Source organism: Eulemur rufifrons, chromosome 16 (assembly GCF_041146395.1).
Source record: "Eulemur rufifrons isolate Redbay chromosome 16, OSU_ERuf_1, whole genome shotgun sequence".
Lineage (NCBI taxonomy): Eukaryota > Metazoa > Chordata > Mammalia > Primates > Lemuridae > Eulemur > Eulemur rufifrons.
In genome coordinates, this window is record NC_090998.1 from 95,407,116 (window position 1) to 95,430,456 (window position 23,341).

Sequence of the window (23,341 nt, forward strand, 5' to 3'; positions counted from 1 at the left end):
AGTCTGCAGACTGCAGCCATTCCCAGAGCCACTCGGGTCACAGCCTGCTCTGCCCAGCCCCCACGGTGAAGCTGCACCGCGTGTTTATGACACGGTCAGATGCTCCTGACACCACCTGGTCCCCTGCCTGGGAGCCCCATAGCTACTGAGTGCCTTTTTAAACCTGTGTGTGTCAAGGCTCATGACTGCTGCTGCACAGTCACCTGGCTCTTGACACACGGGATGCTACGGAGCCACCACGGCAGTGTCACGCAGGGTGGATTCCTGCCCTACAAAGTGCCCTGGGTCCACCGAGCTGTCCCTGCCTCTTTAGCCCTGAATCCTACCAACCGCTGACCCTTCCCTCTCTCTGTAGTTTTGTGTGTTCCCGAAAGCAGCGTGTCACCTTTTCAGACTGGCTTCTGTCACTTAGCAGGGAGCATTTAGGGTTCCTGCAAGTCCCTTTGTGGCTTGTGAGCCCCTCCTCGTCGTGATGGGACAGCGCTGTCCCCCGGTGTGTTTATCCATCAGCTGTTGAAGGACGTTTTGGCTGCGCCCAGGTTTTGGTGATTATGAGTAGAGCAGCTGTGAACATTGACTTGCAGGTCTGTGGGGGGTGTGTGTGTGTGTGTGTGTGTGCATGCGTGTGTGGACAGAAGTTCTCAGATCAGTGGGCTGAACACCCAGGCGTGTGACTTCTGGCTCTTGTGGGAAGACGTGTTCGGCTGTGCAGGAAACCGCCGAGCCGTCCCCAGAGTGGCCGTGGCTTTGCACCCCGCCCGCAGTGAACCAGAGTCCCGTGCTCCACGCTCTTGTCAGCGTTTGGCATGTTTGGGTTTCTGGAATTTCGCTGCCTCGTAGGCGTGTGGAGGTTACCTTGTCACTGTAACTTGGGATTCCCTAATGGCGAGTGGTGCTGGCATTTTCCACGTGCTCCTTTGCCATTTTCTCGGGGAGGTGTCTGTCCAGGTCCCTCGGCCACGTCCTGCGGAGTGGTGCGTCCTCACCATTGGGTTTAGGGTGTTGTGTGTGTGTATCTCAGACGCACATCTCCATCAGATACGCGCTTTGCAAACACCACCTCCCAGTCTGCGTGTTCTTTTCCTTTCTCTTAGCAGTGTCTTCGCACAGCAGATGTTTTTAATGTCAGTAAAATCTCATCCATTTTTTTCTTTCATAGATTATGTGCTTTTGGTGCTTATCTAAAAACTTACACCCTTGGCTGGGCACGGTGGCTCACGCCTGTAATCCTAGCACTCTGGGAGGCCGAAGCGGGAGGATCGCTCGAGGTCAGGAGTTCAAGGCCAGCCTGAGCAAGAGCGAGACCCCATTTCTATTAAAAATAGAAAGAAATTAGCTGAACAACTAAAAATATATACAGAAAAAATTAGCCAGGCATGGTGGCGCATGCCTGTAGTCCCAGCTACTCGGGAGGCTGAGGCAGTAGGATCGCTTGAGCCCAGGAGTGTGAGGTTGCTGTGAGCTAGGCTGACGCCACGGCACTCTAGCCTGGGCAACAGAGCGAGACTCTGTCTCAAAAAAATAAAATAAAATAAAATAAAATAAAAACTTACACCCAATCCAAGGTTACACAGATTTTTCTCCTGTGTTTACTTTTTGAAGTTTTATATTATTATTATTATTTTTGTATTTAGCTCTCTGGTGTGTTTTGAATTAGTGCTTGTGGAAGTGTGAGGCTGGTGCTTAGATTTGTTTTTTCTCTTTTTCCCGTCTGCCCGTGGGGCTCCAGCCATTGCAGCGCCGTGTGGCAGCGTCTGTCCTCCATGGAGTCACCTTTTCTTGCGGCCACTTGGGTCCCACCAATGCTGTAGGGTGGCCGTGGGACGGCTTTGCCGGGCTGGTCCTGCCACCGCAGGATGACACCGTGCTGGGAGGCTCAGCGTCAGCCCCACCCGTGTGTGTGTCTAAACAGCGTTAACCGGAGAGTGTGAAACGGTCGCCTTTTCTGAGCCTCCTACACCTCCCGGGTTTGGGTCCTCCCAGGCCAGGAGTGTTTGCCACGGGACTCCGTCACCAACCCTCTCAGCCGGCACTCGCCGGGCAGCGGCAGGTCCTGCGGGGAGGCAGCTGTGTCTGTGCCAGGATGGAGAAAGGTGTCGGCGCTGTGGGGAAGGGGGCACAGGCCTGGCCCAGGCGCTGAGGCTGCCCGCGGAGCCGGAATTAGCCCGAACGCAGAGCCACATGCCTGGCCCGCCCGGTGCCCAGCAGGGCGGGGAGCTGCCACACCCAACAGGTACTCCCAGGGACCTGGCAGGCAGATGGACGCGCTCACCCTGTCACTCTCACTGTCCGGGCAGGGAAACTGAGGCTCAGAGAGCGTGGCAGAGTGGAGGCCATGGTCCTGGCCAGGCTGGAGCCCGCTGTCCCTGGAGGCCAGGCTAGGATTGGCGCAGGAAGAGGAAGTGGCTCTGTGGCCTCAGCTGGGCCTGGCCTGAAGGCCTTGGTGGGGTCCTCAGGGGTGAGGTCTGTTTGGGGGGGTGACACCCAGTTGGCAGGAGGGTGAAGTGGGGTTTGTCAGCATGTGTCACCACCTTCTTCCTGTGTACCAGCCCAGGGAAGGCTCCTGGGGACATGGGGACACCACCCCATCTGTTGGGGTGTCAGTGGAGCCCCCACCACGGGAGTCCCCACCATGCCGGCCTCAGGACCCCTTTGCCACAGGAGCGTGGCCTCCCCCTCCCCTGCTGGGGGTCCCGTGCCCTGTGGTCAGCCCCGGAGACCACTCCTACTCAGAGCCGCTCCACGACCACGCCTGCCCCGCAGGAGCTTCCGCCACCTGCCCAGGAGAGGGGGCCTGGGACGGTCCCCCAGGTGCACCTGCCAAGCTGGCTCGGAGGAGCAGAGCTGCCGCACCCCGGGTCCTCCCTGGAGCCGAGACGAGGCCGACTGTCCCTGGTGGGCATTTCAGCTGCCTCAGTGGTGTTTCTTTCAAAGACAAATAGCCACTCCCGGAAACAGCTCTGCCACGGCCAGCATTTCTAGGAAACATCAGACACATTTGTGTTCTTGCCAAATGTTACATGTGCTGTGCGTCCCGCAAGGTCGAAAATGCTGAATTAATTAGGAGGCAGAAGCAGACGGCGCTGGGTGCCCGGCAGGGAGGTGGAGGTGCAGGGTGTTGGTGAGCAGCGTCCTCCTGGGACCCAGGCAGAGACAGGGCGCCCCCCAAATCGAGGTGAAGGGAAGAGCGAGACCATCCATGGACGAGGTGTGGGAGCTCCTGCCGGCTCAGCCCACAGGCGGCCCCAGGAGGAGGCACCAGCCAGGCCAGCCCTCGGGCTCCAGGCAGCCCGGCCCCCCTCATGGGCTCAACGCGCGCCGTGCTTGCCAGGGCTGGGCCCACGGCCGTCTTGGGTCAGGCCCTCTAGGGTCCCTTGGGGCCCAGCCCTGGGCAGATCCTGCCCTGCTTGTCCAGCTCAAACCTGGCTCCCAGCCTCCCATCCTGTGGCTCAGGAAGGAGAGACAGAGCCCGGACACCCCAGGGCCTCCTCGCCCGGGTGTTGGCACCCTGGGGCCTCGAGAGGAGCAGCACGTGCAGCACAGTTGGGGTGAGCCTGCCCCACCTGCCCTGGGCCCCTGCCAGGCTCTGCCCCCAGGCAGCACCCCCATCTCCCCTCGGCCCCCAGTCCCCTGGGCCTGGCCCTCGCTGCTGCTAAGCCCACTTGGTTCCTGCATCCCTGGTACCTAGAAATGGTTTGAGAGACAAGCGAGTCCAGCCAAGACTGACACGGCAACCTGTTGTTATAAGCTGGTGGGTCACAGGTTTGGTTACACTGCCTGGGTCTCAACCAGGGCGACCGTGCCCTTGGAGGACATTTGACAACGTGTGCAGACACTGTGGCTGACCAAGCTTAGGGGCTGGGGGCTATGGGCACCTCGTGGGTAGAAGCCTGGGACGCTGCTAACCACCCTACTGTGCGTGGGGCAGCCCCCAACACACAAGGATCAGGCCCCAGACGGCCACGGTGCCACCCGGGCCGCAGCCACCTGCAGGGGAGCGGGCAGGCAGACGCTGGCCACATGGACCTCAGAGCCGGCTGCCATTGTCCGCTCGGGGCACTTTTCAGTGTCAAAGTGGGGTGCAGCCCACAGGGACATTGGGTCTCAGGAGTATGATGGCCTGGACCAGCCCCTGTCACCATGGGGCTCCGCAGAGCAATCTGGCTCCGACACTCGTCCCTGCTTCACCTCCCGCCACCTGCAGCCCCTGGCAGGGCACCGCTCAGCCCGCCTGCTGGTCCCCTGGGGGGTTGTAGAGAGAGCCCCAAGGTCAGCGTGTCAAAGCGTGAGCCCAGGCCCCTGTCTGAGCGCCAGGCGGCTGGAGGCCCTGCCCGCTCCTGAGCCCCTGCCTGGTCTCCGTGAAAAGTGTCCAGCCGTCCGCCTCTCGCGCCACCCCCTGCCCAGTCCGGCCAGCTCTCTCTGAGCCAAGGAGGGGGGGCCGTGTCCCTGGGGAAACCCCACCCTAGAAGTGTACCCCACTTGGCGGCTGGGATAAGCTCACCTTGCTCGCTAAGTGAGCCCGAGCTGTCCGTGCCAAGCATGTAGGCGTGAGGGGCTTCTGCCGGGCCACATGGGAGCGGCAGACCCATCCATGCCCTTCATCGGCATGCGGGGAACGCGGGCGTCCGTGCCTCAGTGCCGCTCAGACACCAGCACGGCGCAGGCCCCGCAGCACGGCCTCCCTTCCGGAAACACAGGGTGGGCGTGTGTCCAGCCGGCCCCTAAGGAGGACACTTGGCTGGATGGGGCTGCCCAGCAGGAACTGCGCACCTGGGCGGGCTCAGCGCCTGGCGGGGCAGAGGGGGCCGGGACCCTGGAGCATCCGCAGGGCTCCCCAGCCTCTCCTGGGGGACACTGGGCCACCCTGACCTGTGGGAGTAGCTGAGACTAAGGGAGCCGCTGACAACCTCCCCCCTGGCCCAGTAGCTCCTCCTGGCGAGGGCAGACCTTCCCCGGAATGTTCCTGAGGGAGGCACCAGACTCCACACTGACAGCGTGGCTTCTGCTGGGGGCTGGTGTCAGAGAGAGGGGTCGGAGGTCAACGCGGGCGGCAACGCCCCAGGAATAGCAGAGCGGCCCGAGCCAACCTGCAGAGCTGGAAATAGCTGGGACGGAGCCCACGAGGCTGCCTGTCCTCAGACCACAGTGGCATGCCCTCCGCTTCAGCCACAGCCTTCACGTGTGCTCGGGGCCTGCACACATGACATGTGTGTCTCACCCACAGCCAGGCCTTTGAAGCATTGGCCACTGTTCTGGGGAGAAGCATCACCTCGTCATCCGGACACTCTTCCCCCCACGGTGTCACGCGTCTGCCTACGGACTTGTTTGTTGAGTCTTGCCTTTTCGTTAGAGCAGCAGACAATATGTAATTTTCATAGCTTGAGTCAGAGTCTGCAGCTGGGGCCTTCAGGGGAGGCAGCCCTGGCTGCGTGTTGGGTGTGGGGGCGGTTCCCAGTCCTGGGAGGCCCTGGCTGTCCCCATGTCCTTCCTATGAACTTGTGAGACCCCCGGGAGAGCCCTGTGCTCTGGCCATGACCGACCCGCTGCTGCAGGCTGGGCTGTGTGCAGCCGGGTCAGCCACCTGGCACGGCCCCTCCCCAGCCCTGCCCTGCCTGCGGGCAGACGGGGCTGGGCTGGACGTGTCCAGGGCCCACTGGCATTGCCCCCTCCCTCCGGGCCACCCAGACACGGGGATCCTCAGGGTCAAGGGTGGCACAGGCAGCATCATGGTGATGGGTGGAGAAGCTGCTCCACCAGCTGCTCCCTGCTGGCCTGTGCGACGCCTGCTTGGCCAGGGCCCCGGGCTGGGCTGGGGGACCTGGGGGTGACAGGTGACAGCAAGTAAGATACAGGCCTGTGTGGTTAGCTGGTTGGTTACCTGGAGGACCCCAGGGCTGCCTGGAGGAGGGGGCGTTGGGGGCGACCTTAGCAGAAGGAGCTGTGTGGACAGGGAAGGATGCCACGGGCTGCAGCAACAGCTGCTGGGGAACCGTGGGTGCACCTGCTGTCTCCTCTGCAGGGTGAGGACGGCCACCCCACACCCCTGTGCCTGCCGCCTCCCTGCGAGCCCCATCTCCCTGCTGGCCCAGGTGGGCTGGGGTCCCCACCCTGGTCCCAGGGCCCTGCACAGAGGGGGGCATGCCATCGGTGCTCACTGTTTGCAGAGTGAAGGAAACCGTGAGGCAGCTGTGAGTGGGACAATGGTCAGGTGGTTCCAGGGAGCGGGTGCCCAGGTGGAGCCGGCCTGGGGGTGCCTTGTGCTCCCCATGCAGGGCACACGCAGGTGGCCTGGCCAGCAGCTGAGGGACGAGTTCCGTCCTCCCCCAGGGTGGCCGGCTCCTCGTCTTTACTGCCTATGACGAGAGCTGGCACCGTCTTTGCTTGTCAGCGTAAACATTTAGGGTGTTTCACAGGCAGGGTGACGTCTTAAGGGGATTTGTGTGCATGTGGAATGTCCTGGCAGTTCCCCTCCCCCTCCCGAGATGCCTGCCCTGCCAGCCCCTCAGAGAGGCGGCCTCTCCCCGGATGTAGGAGACAAGCAGGGGACGAAGGAAGTTGGTCAGACAGTTTGAGTCCGAGTCTTGGGAAGAGACGTGTCCAGACGTGGCCACACGGCCCTCGCCACCTCCTGCCTGCGCCGTGGGGTGTCTGTGGCCCGGGGAGCAGGGGCGGTGTCCACAAGGCAGCTGGGGGATGTGGGACACGTCGTGCACCGGTAGCAGCATGTCATGTGTGCCTGTGTCTGGTGAGTCTGAATGCCTCGTAGCCTTAGCGTGTTCACACGTGTTTGCCACCTGTGTGAACCTGTGTGTGGCTCACCCTGTGTGCACCTGCCAGGTTTGTGGTATGTGCACGTCTGTGCCTCATGTGCAGCTGTGTGTGCATCGCATATACACGTGAGTGCACACGTGTAGGGCGTGCGCCAGGCTGCTGGAGGGCGGAGGAAACCCTGAGCCTCCTGGCACCGACGCGGCCTGGGCCTGCTGTGCTGAGCGGGTGGCGACTCCTCCCTGACAAGGAGGCCCAGGAGGAAACTGAGAGAGGGTCGGACCCGGTCCCCAGCCCCACGCTGCCACGTGGCACCCGGGACGGAGATGGGGGACTCAGCTGGGCGTCAGGGCGCCGGGCTCCGTGCTGTCCTGGTTTCCTTCCATCGAGCGCTGGAGGGTGTGGGGGACCAGCCCCTTCCTCGGTGATTTGACCCTTCCATTTCCAGGCGCGACTCAGACGGGGCCACGTTAATTTCCTGTCTGCCTGGCAGGGCCGCCTGAAACCCAGGCTGCCGTCAGAGCTGAGGTCGCCGGCCGGACCGGCTCTGGCATTGGTGGGGCACGTCTGGACGGCGTCCTTGGAGGGGGCGTCCACGTTCCCCCTGAGCCGAACGGCCTGCGTGTGGCTCCGGGTGGGCTCTGGGTGGGCTCGTGGGGCTGGGCGGCCGCCAGTGTCCAGGACATGGCCACTCAACCTGCATCTGCTCCCCGCAGGTCAGCTGGCCGCCGGCACCTGTGAGATTGTGACCCTGGACCGAGACAGCAGCCAGCCCCGGAGGACGATCGCCCGGCAGACAGCTCGCTGTGCGTGCAGGAAGGGGCAGATCGCCGGCACCACGAGAGCCCGGCCCGCCTGTGTGGACGGTAAGAGCCACAGCCCCTCCCAGAACTTTCCCCGCAGCCTCGGGGCACAGCCTTGGGGTCAGTCCTCTGGGCGGTCCCGTCCTCACCGGCAGGTTGGTGTGACTGCCCCGGGGCAGCGCTGGCTTGTTGCACTTGAGGACTGGCTGCCATGGCTCTGACGGCTCTTTCAGGGGGCAGGGGCCTGAGGCCTCCAGCTGTGCCCAGATGTGGGTTCCCTGCCCCTGGCTCCAGGCCGTGCCCCTGAGAGTTGCTGCAGGGGAGGGGGCCGCAGAGGGGCGTCTCGGCACCCCCGGTGCTCAGTGCCGGCTGCACTCGTCCGTGTGTGGTTTCTGGCCAAGGTGGAGTCAGCAGCCCCGTCCCCCACAGGCTCTGAGTATGGGCAGGAGACCCCCGCCCCCCACCACTGGCTCACGGTGCCCTCTAGACACCCCGGCAGTCAGGCTGCTGAGCAGATGCGCCGTGGTTCGTTCCTTGCTAAACTGACACTCAGAGGGGGCCTTGGGGGGGCACCATAGGGGACCCCCATCACCAGTGTCCTGTTGGGGGGTGCCCCCAGGTGCTATCACGGCATCTGATGAGACTGTGCATCCGTAGGCCGTGCGTGAGTCCCCCTGTGTGGGAGACTCGGCCTCACCCAGGCCACAGGGGACCAGACAGGCCCAGTGGGTCCGAGTGAGACCTGAGCACGCTGTGGCCTGCTGTGTCCAGGCAGGGCAAGGCCAGGGGACAGGCCAGGCGTGGGTGGGAGGGACAGGCCAGGGGACAGGCCAGGCGTGGGTGGGAGGGCAGGCATTAGAGCCGGGCTAGAGCCCTGTTCACGCCCCCCGTGACCAAAGTTGGGGGAGACCCCTCTACGAGGGAGACTAGGAGCCCCTGTGGGCCAGCAGCCGTGGCCTCTGTCAGTCCAGCTGGCCTTGGGGTGGCCGAGTCCACGCAGGGGTGCAGGGGCCTGGGTTCCAGGCACAGAATCCTGACCACAGCCCAGGGGAGGCTGCAGGGGAGGGAGGTGTCCCGGAGCAGGGGGGCCACGAGGCCACCTGTCCAGGTGGAGAGAAGCCAGCAGGCCTGGGAAATGGGCGTGGGACTGGACTGCCGCGCGGCTTCCCTGGAGCCATGGGCTGGGGAGGCGGAGGCCCTGCAGGGCCAGGGTGGGGATGGGGGAAGGGGGTTGCCGGGCAGATGGGGGAGGGGAGGGGCATACCGCTGGCCAGTAGCCTCTCCAGGCCTGGGTGGACTTCAGGGCAGCTGCGTCCTTGGTGTCCTGGGCACAGAGGTGGGCACTGGCGTCTCAGGCCAGCCTACTGCTCACAGGCTGCGTCCACCCTGGGCTCCCTGGCCGGTGGGGCCACGCCAATGGGGTCCTGGGCTCGGCTGGCCCACCCCAGAGAGGGCGAGGGAGTTGCCAGGGTCACTCAGAGCTGGACTTGGAGCCTGGGTGTTCTGGTCCTGGTTCGGGGCCTCTCCTTGACCCCCACGGCCTCTGCACAGGGCTCCGGATGCCCAGATTCAGGTTCTGTGGCCTCTGCCAGGAGCCTGACGTGGGCAGCCTCGCCCGCCTGCCGCGTTCCTGATCGGTGCCGTGGGGATGGCAATAGCGCCTGCCACACGGGCACCGGAAGGTCAGCAGAGAAAGGACAGCACATGCCACATGCGCACAGGGCCCAGGCGTGGTGAGCGCTCGGTGGTCTTGGCCGCACTGGGAGTGAGGATGCGAAAATCGCCGCTGGGAAGGCAGTCTAGTGAGCCGGGCCATGTCCAATGTGGCCATCGGTCCCCTAAAGCAGAAGGGTCCCTGGGGGACCAGCTGAGCCCCTGAGTTGGGGTACGGTTGGGGGATGGTGGCGGACTGCGCCCCTGGGCTCCCCAGCGTGAGCCATGAGCCTGTCCCAGAACCATGTGGGGCACGGCCAGGTGGTGGGTCTGCCCGGGCCCAGCAGGGAGGGGGGGAGGGAGCAGGCCCTGCCCAGCCTCGGCCCTCCCCGCTCCTGGCCCAGCGTGGGGCCCTCAGTGGAGACCCCGGTGCCCAGGAGGACGTGCCCTGAAGGGCCCGGAGGCTCCCAGCAGACCTGCCCTCGCTGCCTTCCCAGACCCGCATGGGGGCCACGGGCCACGCGCAGCCCTGGGGCGCGGTGGGCATGGGCTGCGCTGGAGACTGAAGGGGGGAGGCTGAGCTTGCTGGTTGGCCCCAGGCGAGCGCAGCGGTAGTGAGGTGTCTGGCATGTTTTGGTGACCGGGAGCCGGGCGTCTGTCCTTAGGAAAACATGCATCAGTCCGCACCCCTCAAAGGCCCGGACTGCACAGCCGGGAGCGCAGTCACCGGGCCCGCCCGGCACTGGGCAGCCGGCCGGTGGCCATCTTGCTTCCCAGGAGCCGGATTAATTCCAGCCCCGTCCGCCTCTGGCTCCCGAACTGGAGCGAGCACACACGCGATGCCGTCCCGGTGACGTTGATTGATTCTCCCCAGGATGGGGCAGGAGAGCGGCTCCCTGTGCCCATGCAGCGCTGGCAGCCCCGGCCCCGGCCTCCTTCCCGTCGCCTCCGCGAGCCTGTAGGGAGAGCCGGGTCAGAACTGATCGCTAATTAAATCCGGGTCTGCTCGTCTGAAACCTCATTCACTCCCCGCCACCCAGCAGCCTCCTGGTTTCTCAGGAGCCAGGTCCCAGAGACCCAAATTAAAACCTCGCCGTTTTCAGGGGAGGCCAAACAAATTTGTTAGCTTGCTTTTTTTTGCACAGTGGGCATTTTCCAGGCTGCCATCTAATTTAATTTTTGCTTTTCTATTTTCTTGCTCTGTGTGCATAATAAGTTTCCTTGCATTCGAATTGTGTTTGCTAAAGAGAAAACTTGTGCTGTGTCGGGTTGGGCTGGGATTTAATGTGAATATGTTTAAGTCGGGACAGTTCAGGCTCCCAGGCTCGGTGAAGACAGGGGCTCCAAGTCCTGGAGCAAACCTGCCTGTGTCGGCTTGCTCACTACCTGTCCGTGCAGTTGCTCGCCCTTCCTTCAAGCAGGTCGGACATGTGCCCATAGCTGAGGGGAGGCGTGTGGGGAGATGAACTGTTGAAATGCCCACAGCATGGAGCCACACAGCACGGCAGGCGCTGGGGTGAAGACTGGGGCCCTTCCTCCCGCAAGGACCTGTGCAAGGGTGCATCCACAAGGGAGCATTTGAGCAGGGTGTCGAGGGATGAAGAGGAGCTCACCAGAAAAGCTGCTTTTTGTGACAGGAGGGGGCCGGTGGTGAGAGGGGAGCTTCCCTGGTGTTGTCTCTGAGCCGGCTGAGCCCTCCCCAGACTGTATGTCACAGAGTTGTGAGCCTGGGCACCCACGTGACAGTCAATCTGACTTACAGAGCCACCAGGAAAAGAGATTCAGAAACAAACCACTCGCTGGGGGCTTCCCATCCTGGCGCACCAGTGTCAGCAAGAAGCCTCACCTCGGGGCTGCCCTCGGTCATGGGCACCAGGATTAGCACCTTCCTGGTGGGCGGGGCCTGGCTGTGTCTGGTGCCGGCTGTTTGCATAAATGCTCAGAGTTCGTATTTCCCCATCAGCAGAAACCCGACGTCATCCTGACACTGCCGCAGCCGCCGTGAGGACCCAGACCTCGTCCCCACGTGCAGCCACTGGCCAGCTCTCGCCCTGCACATGCAGGTGACCAGCTGTGGCCAGGTCATGACAGAGGGGCTTCTCCCGTAAGCCGAGTTCTCAGGCAACTCCTTTAGAAGGAAGCAGAGTAAGGACGGCAGCGTGGTGCCCGGGGGCTGGTGCAGGCGGCCGGTCGCAGAGGGGAGGGTTGTTTGTGAGCAGAACGGCCCCTGAGCCGTGGCGAGTGTTGGGATGAAGGGTGGGGGCAGTGAGTCTCAGGCCCGGGCGCCCTGGGGAGGGCCAGGCTGGGGTCAGGGCACTGCACAGACCCACTGTGAGGCCACGGTGGCCATGGGGTGTGGAGGACAGGCCGGGCTGGCAGGCAGAGCCAGGCCTCGCTTCCCGGCATGGCCAGCGGCTTGCGGATCAGGGGCTCTTTCAGGGCCCTGCCAGGCCCCTAATGGCTGCTGTGATGACCAGTGTCACCTGCCTGTGAGCCCACCTGGCTTCCAGGCGAGTGTGCCATGGTGCATGCGTAACACGCCTTCCAGGGAAGACGGAGAGGCACAGCGGCCCCAGGGCAGAGAGTCGGAGCCAGGCTCCAGGTGCTGCCTGTGCACCCAGCAGGTGCCTGTGGGCTGAGCCGGAGTCTTTGCCGAGGGATGGGAGGACGGCTGAGCCATGGGCTCTCCAGAGGGTGAGATGAGATGAGGTGCGCACAGGCCCTTTCTAACCTGACGCCTCTGTCCCCAGCTCAGGGAGCCACCCTCTTTGTCCCATTGACGAAGATCCTAGCAACGCATGAGACACGCGTGTGCCAGGTGTGGCCTTGGGGACTCCGCTGGGGATGTGTGGAGCAGGGGTGCGTGTTTGGGGCTGGTCCGAGTGCAGACTGCTGCAGTTCTCGATGGGCACAGGGACCCTGTTCGGGGGAGTTAAGTTCCAGAAGGGCCCAGGATGGGGCTGTCAGAGTTGAGGAACCGAGAGTCTAGAAACAGACCCTGCGTGCTCAGCCGATGTTCAGCGAGGTGGCCAGGACCATCCGGTGGGAAGAGAACAGCCTTTCGACAGCCGGCAGCCCGGCACCGGGAACCCACACACACGAGAATAGACGGCCCCTACCTCTCACCGTGCTCAAAGGTCAATTCAAAACGGATCAAGGACCTAAATGTTAGAGGTAAAACTATAAAACTCTTAAAAGAAAATAGGTAAATCTTTGGGACCTTGGATTTGGCAAAAGATTCTTAGGTATGGCACCAAAAGTAGCAGCAACAACGGGAAAAATAGATAAACTGGACTTGATCAAAATAAAAAATTTTGTGCTTGAAACGGTACCATCAGGACAGTGAACAGACCTACAGAACGGGGGAAAGTGTTTGCAGATCGTGTGTCTGATAAGGGACCCGTATCCAGAATACACAGCGAAAGAACACTTAGCGCCTCCATCATAGATGACAGATCACCCAGTTAAACATGTGCAAAGGACCTGCAGAGATGTCTCTCTGCAGGGGGTTATAAATAGCCGCTGGGCCAAGGAAAGATGCCAAGAAGTCTCAGTCATCTGTGGAATACACATCAGCCTACACGAGACACCCGCCAAGTCCACACCCGCCAGGAGGACCAGAGCCACATGGGCAGGTGAGAGTCGTCAGCAAGGATGGAGAAACTGGAACCTTCCTGTGCTGCTGGCGGGCGTGTGAAAAGGTGCAGCCACTTTGGAAAACGGTCACACGGTTAACACAGAGCCGTCATACGACCCAGCAGTCCACGCCTAGTGAAACCTCAGGCATGTACCCAAGAGGAGTGAAACACGTCCACACAAAATCGTGCCCCAGGTGTTCATAGCAGCGTGAAATGTAATAGCCCAGTTGTGGACATAATCCGAATTTCCATCGATAGACAAATGAATAGATGAAACGTGGTGTGTCCAGAAGGAACCCTGTTGAGCCGTGAGAAGGCGTGAAGCGCTGACACGCTACAGCACGGGTGGGCCTTGAGCACAGGCTCCGTGAGAGAAGCCGGACACACAAGGCCACGTGTCGTGGCTCCATTCCCGTGCAGGGTTCAGAGTGAGCAAATCCAGACACAGAAGGTGGGTCGGTGGCTGCGGGGCTGGGGAGGAGGCGGCCGTGGTAGCGAGGGGCGTGGGTTTCCTTTGGGCGCTGAGAATGCTCTGCAGCCGGGCGTGGTGACGGCTGCACAACTGCGACTGTGCGATAGGAAACACTGAACAACACGCTGCAGTGGGTGAGTGGGGGGTACGAGTTATGCCTCCGCCAAGCTGGTGCCAAGGAAAGCCACACGCAGTTGGAGGAGCGTGTCCGGGAGGAGCCTGCAGGGACGTGCACCTGCAGAGGGCGGGGGTGGGGCCGGCCGCACCGCCGGGCGTGGCAGGGCGAGGGTCAGGGTGCGGGGTCGGAGCTCTGCGTGCGGACGGGGGGTCAGGTGGGGTGGTGAGTGTAGACCACCGCTCCATGGACTCCTGACGGTGAAGGGCTGGCGTTTTGGTCGTAAGAGACAGAAAGTGAGTAACTGGAAAAGAAATTGCAGGACGTGTTCAGGTCAGAATCCTTTTTATTGGATTCAGCGGCTAGAGGGTTGCCGTGGACGCGCCCTCCCTGCACTGACCTCTTCGCTTGCGGGGGGCCTGTGTGCTCCATGGGCGGCGCTTGCGTAGCTCCCGGCCGTGGTCCCTGGAGGGTCCCTGTGAGGGGCGGAGGCAGGGCTCCGGAGGCAGCGGAGGGTCCCGGAGCAGGAGAGGGTGGGGAGGGGCCTCAGCTGGTGGGAAAGTCCCAGAAGGGGGCAGGGCCCGAGCCTGCTGAGCGGGAGGCCTGACCCTACCGTGGGACGTGGGAGGGGCCCGGCCGTATTTTCTCCACCAAGCTCGAGGCCTTGGAGCCACCATCAAAAGGAGACACAGGGCCCTGGGCAGCGGGACCCCAGGGGTGGCTGCCCGGGGACACCCCATCCCTTGTCCCTCTCGGGGCCCTTCTGGGCGAGGGTTCCCCTGGCGCCATCTTTCCCATCCTGGTGACTCCCAACAGATAAGGGGGTTTAGTATGTTTTAATAATTTTGCCGTTTTGAGCTTTTAGTTTAACACTAATGACAATCTGGTGTGGAAGAAAGGAAGACTGTGGGCGCGGAGGAGAGTCAGTGTGTATTTGACCTTGTCCCAGCACCCGCTCTGCAGCCTATAGCACGCCCCAACGGGAGCTGGAGCAGCTGCGGTCCAGCGGGCAGATGGGGGAAAACAGGGCCAATGGGGGAACACCCTGCTTCACCCACAGGAGTGTGGAGGTCTGGGGGAGCGTAGTGAGGCAGCATGGGCCCCTGGGGGCTGCGGGCCCAGGGCTGAGCCAGACAGAGCTTGGAGGAGCTGGTGGTGGCTGGATGCAGCCGCAGGACAATCCAGGAGGGCTTCCTGGAGGAGATGGGTTTTGTGCCACAGCCACCTGCGGTTGCACAGTGGGCACAGTGCTCACCCTAGGTTCCCAGGGGTCCTTTAGCAGCAGGCATGAGTGAGTGGCCACCCAGGTCCAGCCCTGAGAGCAGGTAGCACTGGCAGGGGCGGGCAGGTGCAGGTTGGACCACAGGCCCCACTTCTGGGGGAAAGGCATTTGTGTGTCTTAGTCAGAAACTGAGTGCGAGATCTGCGCACATTACAGTGTTAGTCCATGTCCTGCTGCTACAAACGAAATACCCAGGGCTGAGTAATTTATAAAGAACAGAAATTTATTTTTTCCCAGTTCTCGGGCTAGGAAGTCCATGATCAGGGCCGCGCCAGGTTTGGTGTCTGGCGACGGGAGGACCACCGCGTCGTCACGTGGCAGGAGGCTGGAGGGAAACGGGGGCCGACGTCCCCCAGTGAAGCCTTTTATCATGGCCTTAGCGTGTTCCCAGGGCGGAGCCCTCGGGTCCCAAACACCCCCAGGAGGCCCCACCTCCCAGCACTGTGGGGATTAAGTGTCCCACACGTGAATCCTGGAGGACACTTTCAGGCCCCAGCGGTTTGGGAACACGGGTGTGTTCTTGGTGCAGCCGCGTGGCCTGGAGCGGGAGCTGTGGGCAGAAACGCAGAGGAGGGCGGTGTGAGCACAGGCTGAGCCCTCCAGCCGTTGCTACAAATTAAATTACACACACTTCCCTGTAAATAAGTTACAGTAACAACAGAGGTGGACCTGCGCACACCAGAAGAAAGGAGCAAACTGAATCCGGATCGGGCCGAGGGAAGGAAACACCCAAGGTCGGGATGGAGACAGCTGAGGTGGGGAACAGGAAAAAGAGGAAAATCGCCCGAACCACAGGTTGTTCCTTGGGAAGAGGAATGAACTTGACAGGCCTGTGGCGGGACTGACGGGAGGTGGGAGGCGCTCAGGCGACTGAGCCGGCGGAGCGGGGGCTGCCTCGCGGGTACCGGGCTAAGAGGAAACCCATGAACCGCGTGCGCCAGCGTGTGGGACCATGTAGACGGAGTGACACCATCCCAGACAGACAGAAACCGCCAGGACCGACTCGTGGAGAAGCAGACAGTCTGGATGGAGCTGGGCCGAGTGAAAACAGTGAATTAATCATCAAAACAAACTTCCCAACAGGAAAAGTCCAGGACTTAACTGGTAAATGATGCCACTCATTTAAAGAAGATTTAAGGCCAGTCCTTCTCAAATTCTTCCCAAAAAAACACGGAATAAATAATTCACTCTGTGAGGCTCGTATTACCCTGATAGCAAAGGTAGCACTCAAAGACTCTAGAATTTACGGATATAGTCAAAAAACTTCCAAGAAACATTAGCAGACTGAACCAGCAGCATGTTGAAAGGTTTGTACACCTTGACCAAGTGCGGTTTTTGTCTAGGATGCCAGGTTGCTTCAAAATCGGAGCATCAGTCGACGTGATAGATCACATGACCATGTCAGGAGATGCCGGAGAGGCATGTCACACGGTGCTTCCCACACCCTTCCGCAGTAAAAGCCCTGAACGCAGCTGGAAAAGAAGAGAACCGCGGTGTGCCAGCGCCTGGGAAACACCTGCCGTGAGCATCGCCCGCAGAGAGGACCGGGCGCTCCCAGGTGAGAAACAGGGAAGGGTGTGCTCCCGCCTGTGCGGCAGGGACATCGTTCGGGCATCCCAGCTGGGACAGTCAGGCAAGAAAAGGACAGATGGACCAGGACTTCTCGGCCGTCTGACTTAATGATTTTTTGACTTTCCGTGAGCTCATCCTAAGTCACAGAACACCTGCAAAAGGCATCTCAGTTGGAAAGGAAGAAGTAAAACCATCTCTGGTCATAGGTGACGTGATCTTTTATTTTAAAAAATCTTAAGGAATGTATGTGCGAACAAACACACACACACACACACACACACACGCCATTAGAACTAAGAAATGAGTTCAGCAAGGTTGCAGGATACAAGATCAACATACAAAACTCAACTGCATTTCCCTACAGTGGTAGTAAACAAGCGGAAAATGATGTTAGGAAAACAACCCCATCTATGATAGCATCAAAAACAGAAGACTCAGGAAAAATTTAACCAAAGAAACGCGGATTTGCACACTGAAGTCCGAAACAGGGGGCTGCGGCTTGGCATGGGTCCCTCCCCCCCACCCCCCCGCCCCGTGCTGTGTGCATTTCCATAGCCTCACAGAGCACTTCATCCCGGGGACCTGTGTCTGCCCCACTATCCCTGGGGTGACAGGGACGACGTCCCCGCAGCCTGTCCAGCCCAGAGCTGCTGCCAGCGTGTGGTAGGTACTCAGTGTGTGCCTGTCGGTGAGGCCTGGTGCCTCCAAAGCACCCGGTTGGAGCTGTGTACTGCAGGTCCTAGCTGGGGACAGCGGGGGGTGGGGGGGCCGCTAATTGAGCCACTTGCCCGTCTCCCACATTCTAATCAGCATTTGAGATTAATCAGCATTTGCAAGAAGCAATATCTTCCCAAAGGCTTTGAGGAAATTTTCTCCAGGAAACCAAGAGCTGCCAGCCCAGCCCGTGCGCCCTCATTGCGGCTAAGAACGGGCACTCGTGGTGCTATTTAGGGGTGCGTGCACCAGGGCCGCAGATGCCCGAGAGCCTCAAGCTGCCTCCACCCTGGTCCCCCTGCACACCTGGCATACAGCAGGCCCCCCCACGGGCCAACGTGCTCCAGTCACCCTCACTGGGGAGTCCCATCCTGAGACTGCAGACCTGCTCTCGCAAGGCTGACGCTTCACGGACACCCGCAGCCCTGTCCCCTCTTGGAAGGAAGCTGCAAGGGCACCCACCCCGCAGCTCACTGCCCTCCGGGTGGAGTTAAGTGCGGGTGAGGTTCAGCCAAGTTGACGTGGGTGACGGGGGCCGTCCTGTCCCAGCTCCCTGAAGGCTCTGAGTGGATCGATCACCTCGTATGTTTCCAGACACCCACGCAGGGAGGTACCTCTGTTGCCACCTGTGAAAAGCAGGGAACGTGAGCCCCAGGAAGGGTGGCACTTGCCCCAGGCACATGGCTGGAAAGCGGGGACACTGGGGTGTCCCCTCCTGGAAATGTCTCTGCAGCTCTGAGCTGGCCCAGGCCTGGGACATCGGGGTGCAGAAAGAGAAAGGACCAGGCCTGTGGCCTCAGGGGTCCTGAGCCTCAGAGTAAAGGTTTGGGCAGAAGGTGCCCTGAGCTGTGGGGTGTGGAGGGATCAATGTGGCAAGAGCCTGGGGTAAACTGTGGACTCAGACTGTGACACCAGGGAGGGCTTCCTGGAGGAAGTGACATCTGCACCCATGATCACCAGGAGCAGGTGGGATTCTCCAGGCGTCACACCCAGGGAACCTGGTGTGGTCAAGGACAGGTCCTTGAACTGTTCTTAGGTCACAACGCTCTCCAGACACTGCCGTTGTGGGTCCGGCATCCTTCCTGGGCATGTTGGCTGCAGAGGAGGGACACAGGCAGTGGTCTGCCTCGAGTCTGGGCCTTCATCTGCCCCAGCATCATGGCCGTGGCCTTGGTCCACCATTGGGCTTAGGTGAGTGGAGAGTTTTGCCCCTGTCACCACAGCCAAGCACACGGAGCTTGGGGGTCTGCAGGGCCCACCTATGGGGGAGACGCTCACAGCCCAGCCCCCGTCTGCAGAACCTCTGCCAGGCCAAGTCCAAGAAAGGATTCCAGGAAGCTGGACTCTGTGGTCATGTCCTCCTCAGCAGACCCAGATTCTGCCTTCCTGGGGAGCCCAGCTGTGGACAGGCAGAGGGACTCAGGCACCTTTCGGTGGGCCGGGATAGGCCGGGGTGTGGGCAGAGGGGGCTTCAAGTCCAGGAGCCCTTCCTGGAGGAGGCAGCAGCCACGCCCGGCATGGGGCATTCTTGCTCATTTTCTGCTTCTCTCCCCGTAATCATTGGCTTGTTCTTGCCCTGTCCTTCTTGCGTGACGGCCCTGGCTGCTGTCCTCCTCGAGCCATGTAGGGAGTGGCCGCAGGGCCTGGCCTCACGGTGGGGGCGTGGCCCAGCCCTCAGACCCTGCAGCAGGCCTCCCTCCTCCGTCCTGAGCTCAGGCCCGTCTTTGATGAGCATAAAACCTTGTGTTCTCTTTGATGTTATTTAATATTTCAAACTAAATTCAATAGCATGATGAAAACAAATCAAAGCCAGGGTGGTTTTGGAAGAAACAGTTATTTTGATATTGGAAGATGCTTTGATCACGTGACAATGTGAGTGAGGGTGTCCCCGTCCTCCCTGCTCTGGGTGTGGGGAGAGACGGCTCGGGGTCACCTCCGGGGCCACCTGTGTGTTACTTTGTCTTTAGGCTCCCGACTCCAGCGCACCTTCTAGGAGGCTGGACGCTCTCTCAACGTCCCCCCAAAATCCAGGCTTCCATCCTGAGTCCTCTGAATCCATTGCTGTGTGATGTGATCTGTCCTCGGACGCCCTGTCCCCTCAGGATCTGTCACTTCGCGAGTGCCCCACAAAGAAGTCACTGTCCTAGTAGCAGTGGTGGAATTTGACTCAAACCCCTTTGAGCTGAGGATGCCCTTGAGCACACATGGGGTGTCTTCATGGTGTGAATGTGTTTCACGTGTGTTATTGTGTGTGATGGGCGGGACGTTGTGATAAGGAGGCCCAGACCCTTCCGGAAATCCTGGACAGGTCATGGTGGATGAACTTGGGGCATCGCTACGTAAAATCTCCCCTGGAGACGATTCCCTCCTGCTGCTGAGGGCTCTCCAGCCGCTTAGCGTCAGAACGCCGTGGACCTGGGGCTGCGTTTTAGCGTCTTGGGAAAATTGGCTGCGTGTCCCAGCTGAGTTCACTTTAGCAACCCCGTGGCGGCAGACGGCGAGGTAGGGAGGAGGCGGCCGTCCCCGAGGCCTCAGTTTTCTCTTCTGTAAGGAGGTCCAGGCGCACCGTGGGGGTCGGGGAGGCGAGGACGCTCTCAGGCCGCGGCGCTGCGCGTTCGGGTCTCTGGCAGACGCAGAGTGGAGACGCCATCTGTCCCAGGGAAATTCGGTGCAGGAGCCGTGGGAAGTATACAGTCGGAGCTCATTAGTTCAGAGCCGGGATGACCGGGGCTCTTTGGGCTCCGCTGACCTTTGTGGGAAGGACGGTTCGCCAGGCAAATCGTGGGAGCAGAGCACCGGGCGGCAAGGGGCCCATGGATGTCCTGGCCGTCCTGTGGCAGCGGCTGCCGTGTCGGCCTCTTCCTGTCCTTGTCCTGTCAGGCTGTGGGTGGCAGGACAGAGGCCTCCCGTGCGGAGCCCAGGAGGTGAATCAAGTTCTCCTTTAATCGTTCGGAACGCCAGGCGGGAGCAAGGCCAGAGTCACGCGGAGCCGCGGGAGGGACCAGTGTGGACCCCGGGGGTCTGGGGTGGCTGGATGAGGAGGGTGCCCGGCCCAGCATGGGCCTCGGTGCTTTGGTGTGGCGGTTACTTCTCGTTATTTTAAATGTCTCGGGCTCACAGCTGGGCGGTTGGTTTAACACAGATTTTGTGTGTCGCTGAGCAGGCTGGGGTACTTCTGCTCTAAGTAAGGGACACGCCAACGGGGACTGCTGCAGGGGCCTGTGGAGCTGGGGCACCACGGGGGCGGGGGCCACACTGGCAGTAAGTGGCCTGTGTCCGTGTGAGTCCTGAATCACCTCCTCACCAGTGCCCTGTCCTCAGGTGCCAGGGGCCTTCTTAGGTTTAGCCTCGGTGACGTGGGGAGATGAATCCTAGATGGGGCAATGCACGGCACCTGGCGGCAGCCACCTGGGCACGTGCAGGTGTTTGCCCAACCGACCCACCCCTACCGCCACCTGGTGGCAGAAGACCGGAATTGCAGGCATAGCCTTCAAGGGACAAACAGTGGTGGTTCCGCGTTCCACAGTTTCAGATTCTTGTGGTCAATCACAGTCCAAAAATACTAAAAAGAAAATTCCGAAGTAAACAATTCGTCCTTTTTGATATCGCACACTGTTCTGAGCAGCTTGGTGGAATCTCATGCCATTGTGGTCCACCCTGCCCAGGACACGTCCCATCCCTGTGCCCGGCGTGTCCACGCCGTGTGAGCACCTGCCTGGCAGTCACCTGGCGCCGTCGCAGTCGTCAGAGCGCCTGTCAGTGCCGTGGCCCCAGAGCTCCAGGCCGGTGATGCTGGTACTCGGATCCGCCGAAGAGGAGCCGCAAATCGCTTCCTTTAAGTGAAAAGATGAAAGTTCCCAACTTAATAGGGAAAAGAAAAAATCATACGCTGAGATTGCCGGGATCCACGGTGAGGACAATGTGCTGCCCATGAAATTGTGCAGAGGAAAAAAGGAAACTGTGCTAGTTTTGCTGTTGCAGCTCAGACTGCGAAAGCGACGGCCAGTGTGTGGTGAGTGTGCAGCTAAGACGGGAGAGGCACTAACTGTGAGGGCGGCAGACGTGAACAGAAACTGCTCCGACGCACGGCCCACTGGGGTATTATCTGCCAGCTCAGGCACCCACTGGCCTCGAGTGACACCTACTGTGTTTCCTTTGAGTGTCGACCCTGGCGCTCGAGTAATGTGAGGACGTGTCCCCAAACCGTGGCTGGGGTAACAGAGTCATGTCTCATGGAATGATCATCCTTCCGGCACCAGGCTGTCTCCGATGACCCTTACAAACTACCTCTGTGCGCTAACAGTTACATATGTTCACAAACACGCCTGTGTGGACGTGTTCGGAAAGGAGCACATGATCTTACGTAGGACCTGGACGTCCAAGTTAAGTGATTATTCTTTCAAAAACCGTAATTGAGACATCGTACAGACACATGCACAAGTTGTGAGCGCAAACCTTGCGGCTTCTGGCCTGGCCCGGCCCCAGCCCCACCCGGGGGTCCACCAGAGCCCGAGTGCTGCCGCCGCAGAGGTGGCTGCTCACAGCCGCCCACACACGGGATCTGGCCACAGGTGTCCCTTCTGTGTCGGACCCTGTCCCCCACGGTGTCTGTGGGAGCCCCCCACGCTGTGTGCGTGTCGCCCTGGTACTGTCACTGCCGTGTGGAGTTTCACGTACGGCTGCGCCGCAGTGGACCGTGGGTTCCACAGGGGACAGGCTGCAGGTTTTTCTGAAACTTCAGTCATGACCCGTGAAGCTGCGTGAACACACTTGTGTGTGTCTTTTGGTCGCTGCGCACACTCACACGCCTGCGTGTGGCAGAGCTGTGGACAGCCGCGGTGGGCACTGCCAAGGCGCTTCTCAAAGCGGTGGTGCCACGTCACACGCCGCCAGCATCTGGCTGTTCCGTTTGCGCTGTGTCCTTGCCGGCGCTTGCTGTGGTCAGTCTGTTTAATTCTAGCCGTTCCCTGGGCCTGCAGGGGATGCCGTGGTCTTTGCTGTTGAGTATCGATGCTGCATGTGGTTTACAGCCCTGCTGGGCAGCGGGTCTCGTCCTCTGTGGAGTGTCTGCTCCTGTCCTCTGCCTGTGTTTATTGGGCCATCGGTCCTTTCGCCAAGTCACTTGCGGGAGCTCTGCCCGCGTCCCGCGCTGGCTCCGTCCTGCTGCGAGTCCGGCCTCCTGCTACGTGGCCTCCTTTTCCTCCGCTTAACGGTGCCTTTTGGTGAGCAGAAATCCTTAGTTTGAACTAAGTCTATTTTTTCAGCCTTTTCCTTTTTGTGTCCTGTGTGAGAAACATGCTCTCATCCCAGCCCCGTGAGGATGTTCTCGTGTGTCCTCCTGCAATCTCAGTCTCAGCGTCACTCAGTGAGGTCCCCGAGCCGTTTCTAACCAATGTTTCACATGCTGTGAGATCGTCTCAAGCTTCATTTTCATCTCTGCACACGGGCATCGGACAGAGCCAGCGTCACTTATTGAGAAGTCCCAGCCCTGCACTCATCACGATTCTATGTAAAGTTCCCAAACACTTCTCAGAGGCGGCGTGGAAGAGCCGGTTCCCAGCCCTGATTATGTTCCGTCCCATTAGCTAATCATCTCTCGCGGTGTAATCAGCTGAGAGCCGGAGCTGGGATCTCACCCCGGATCCTATATATATCCCGCACCCCTCCCCGAAGGTGGACAAACTGGTGGGCTTTGTTTCCCTTTTCTCTTTTCTTCCCTCATGAACGCCCAGGGGCATTTGCGGTGGTGAGCTGACGGCTCCCTGCTCCCCCCACGGCCCCCCGGGTCTCCCGAGCCCTGGCCTCGCGACCCCTCCCGTGAGAACAAGAGGCTGGGATCCACAGCCCCCGGAGGGCTCCCTAGCCTAGTGGTCTTTCTCGTGGCCAGGTGCCAGCAGAGGGTTCCAGCGCGATGCTCAGCCTCACAGAGGCCACGTGGTACCCATGGCCAGGAGCAAACTTGTGCCTACAGATGGCTGCTGGGGACCCGCAAGCCATTGGGAGGTTCTGTCCCTGTGGAACATGCTCAGGGCCCACAGGGAGCCTGGCTGTGCCCACCCTCCCCTCACCCCTCACCTCGCGCTCAGAGGGAGGTGCCGGCTCCGCTCCCAGCTGAGAGACGGCCTGTCTGCCTGCACTGGGATCGTGTGGCATCTCAGGCTTACAGAAAAACAGAGACCAGAGCGCCAAGGGTTTCCCCAGACCCCCCACGACCACACTGCCTCCTCCCCATGGCACCCCTCCTCACAGCTCCCCTCCCCACGGCTCCCCTGCCCACGGCACCCCTCCCCACGGCTCCCCTCCCCACGGCACCCCGGCTATTGG

At 60.9% G+C, this 23,341-nt stretch overlaps 1 protein-coding gene across 1 annotated transcript in view; it reads left to right on the plus strand.

The window, feature by feature from the left end:
* TAFA5 (TAFA chemokine like family member 5) overlaps positions 1 to 23,341 on the plus strand; it is a 178,077-nt gene that overhangs the window by 113,128 nt on the left and 41,608 nt on the right. Inside the window, exon 2 of the mRNA XM_069491195.1 lies at positions 7,485 to 7,634. Within this exon, the coding sequence (XP_069347296.1) occupies positions 7,485 to 7,634 (150 nt within the window). The remainder of the gene's footprint in view (positions 1 to 7,484; positions 7,635 to 23,341) is intronic.